The sequence below is a fragment of the Vollenhovia emeryi genome, unplaced genomic scaffold, assembly GCF_000949405.1.
Source record: "Vollenhovia emeryi isolate VEMERY1.0 unplaced genomic scaffold, V.emery_V1.0 DF939894.1, whole genome shotgun sequence".
In the NCBI taxonomy this organism is placed as follows: domain Eukaryota; kingdom Metazoa; phylum Arthropoda; class Insecta; order Hymenoptera; family Formicidae; genus Vollenhovia; species Vollenhovia emeryi.
Genome location: NW_011966472.1, coordinates 8,019 through 10,597, shown reverse-complemented (window position 1 = coordinate 10,597; position 2,579 = coordinate 8,019). Strand labels below are relative to the sequence as shown.

Here is a 2,579-nt window from a genome sequence, read left to right as displayed (position 1 = left end):
GATTATCATATCAACTTGACAAATTACACTTGTGGCCAGATTGGTTGTGAAAGAACGTTTCAGCGATTAGATTCTTTTAAACGTCATATAAGGAGTATTCATTTTCATCAGCCGCTGAATTCTTTATCCAAAATTGTTTTAAGACTTCCAAATGTAGAACAATCTTTAATGGGTTAATTCAGCTGAAGAGGTTGATTTACTTGAAGAAGATCCTTTACCATTAGAAAATGAGCCGATTACAGATTTACCAATTATTGATCGATTAAGAAAAATAACATGCAAATATTTGTCTAAATTGTATCTTGACAATAGCTTGTCCCGTAAAGCTATTCAAAATATTATTGAAAGTACCTCCCAGTTACTATCTATCGTTGGAACTGTGTTAGAAAATGATGTAACTGCAACCGATAATACTCAGAATAATCTTCGGGATATTGTCTCTTTTATGAGTAATTCATTTTCTGAAAATGCAACAGAGTTCAAAAGGATGCAATTGATGGAAAAAGCAGGATTGTACGTTGCCCCAAGAAAAGTATTTATTCGCCAAAGAATCGATGACATAGCTATCGGTAATACAATTGTGAGAGTGCCGGTTGAAGTCACCATAACGTTTGTACCTTTACGGATATTGTTCAAAACTATTTTCAGTTTGCCGAGAATTTTTGAAATGGCATATACGTACATGCACCAGCAAAATCATGATCATATAGTTGACGATACAATTCACACCTCTTCTTGGAGAATTAAACAGCGTGAATTCTTTTCATATAAATTCGTAATTCCTTTATATATTTACTATGATGAATTTGAATGCAATAATCCTCTCGGTTCTCATACTGGAATTCACAAAATGGGTGCAGTTTATATAAGTCTTCGGTGTTTTCCGTTAGAATTTCAATCTCGATTGAGTAGCATTTTTTTAGCATTACTTGCTCATTACCAAGACATTGCATCCGAAGGAAACGAAATTTTTCGTGTTTTAGTTCAGGAACTAATATTTCTAGAATCAGAAGGGATCGTTGTTGATCGAGGTAATGGAATATCGCAAAAAATATACTTTTCATTGGCCATGATAATGCTGGCTTGAATTCTATTCTTGGTTATTCGAGTTGTTCGAGTAATTATTTCTGTCGTATCTGCAAGGGACATAAGCGCGACTTACTGGCATGTAACATGCATGGAGAAAATGAACATTTGCTACGTACCTTAGAAAATTATAATGACGATCTTACAATTGGCAACTATAGATTAACCGGAATAAGAGAAAACTCGATCTTCAATGAAATCCCGTCATTTCACGTCGTTAATAATAACGCTGTCGACATAATGCACGATTTACTCGAAGGAGTGTGTAAATATGACATGACTCTAATAATAACTTATTACACGACAGTTCGCATGATATCTTTAGAGACCATAAATTTTTGTATTCAGTCTTTTGATTATGGATATATTGAATTCGGTAATAAGCCTCCAGTAATAACTCAAGATGCATTGAGGAAGAAAAATATAAACATTAAAGCCGCGGAAATGATGTGCCTTGTGCGAAATTTTGGACTCATGATTGGGCATCTTATCCCGGAAGGCAATAACGTGTGGCCACTTTATACTACTTTGTGTGACATAATGGATATTGTTCTCGCACCGTCCTATCAAGTCGGTACGCAGAATTTATTAAAAGTTCTTATAGAGGAACATCATGAACTATACATTGACACTTGTAGGCTAGTTCCGTGCTATGAACAGACTGAGTATTATCTTACACCAAAATTTCATTTCATGGTGCACTATTGGCGCATTATTCATAACTATGGTCCTCTGCGTAATTTTTGGTGCATGAGATTTGAAGGGAAACATAAAACAGGGTTACAAACGGCTCGAAATTCGGCGAGTCGAATCAATTTGACTCAAACCATTGCAATTGATCATCAGTTGCGTTTAGCATACAGATTATCAAATGATGAAATTCTAAATAACATAATAAACCAAGGATCTCGGACTACATTTGTAATTTGTCACTTTGATAAAGAATTCGTCCCTGTTAAATGGGTTGATTACAACGGACGATTGTATAAAGCAGGAAGATGTGTTATACGCATAGGTACACATGACGATATGCCACATTTTGGATTAGTTACAGCTATATTTACAAAGCAGGAGACGGTATTGTTTTACTATCAAAATTTACAGACCCTCGGTTTTCATTAACACTGCCACTCATATGTTGTTGAACCAAGTGAAATATATGTTCAGAACCAATATATTAATATCAATAATTTGCCAGATTCAACACCTTTATATTTACGCACAATGAATAAGAAACACTATATTAGTGTTCCTTATACCATGTAATTAAAAACTACTTGACGTTAAGACGCTGCTACAAAATATTAGATTGTTATAACGCATATCGAGTAATTATTTGTCAAATGTGATTATAATACACGTATACACTGAGTCCCAATAAATAAATGTTAAGCAACAATTGTATTTTTATTTAATTTTTACATAAAACAAGCAATTTGTCTATATGGAAATAAAACATATATTCAAATTTATTAAAAAAGAAATTATTCTTA

General features: G+C 33.5%; 1 protein-coding gene across 1 annotated transcript; it reads left to right on the top strand.

Moving 5' to 3' along the window:
* The first annotated feature begins 1,173 nt into the window (after positions 1–1,173).
* On the top strand, positions 1,174–2,208 carry LOC105556613. Its single transcript, XM_012003711.1, has one exon. It carries the CDS (start codon positions 1,174–1,176, stop codon positions 2,206–2,208), a length of 1,035 nt encoding a protein of 344 aa, XP_011859101.1.
* Positions 2,209–2,579: the final 371 nt, after the last annotated feature.

Coding starts and splice junctions, on each gene's coding strand:
- LOC105556613 (XM_012003711.1), top strand. CDS start 1,174: ATGCATGGAGAAAATGAACATTTGCTACGTACCTTAGAAAATTATAAT.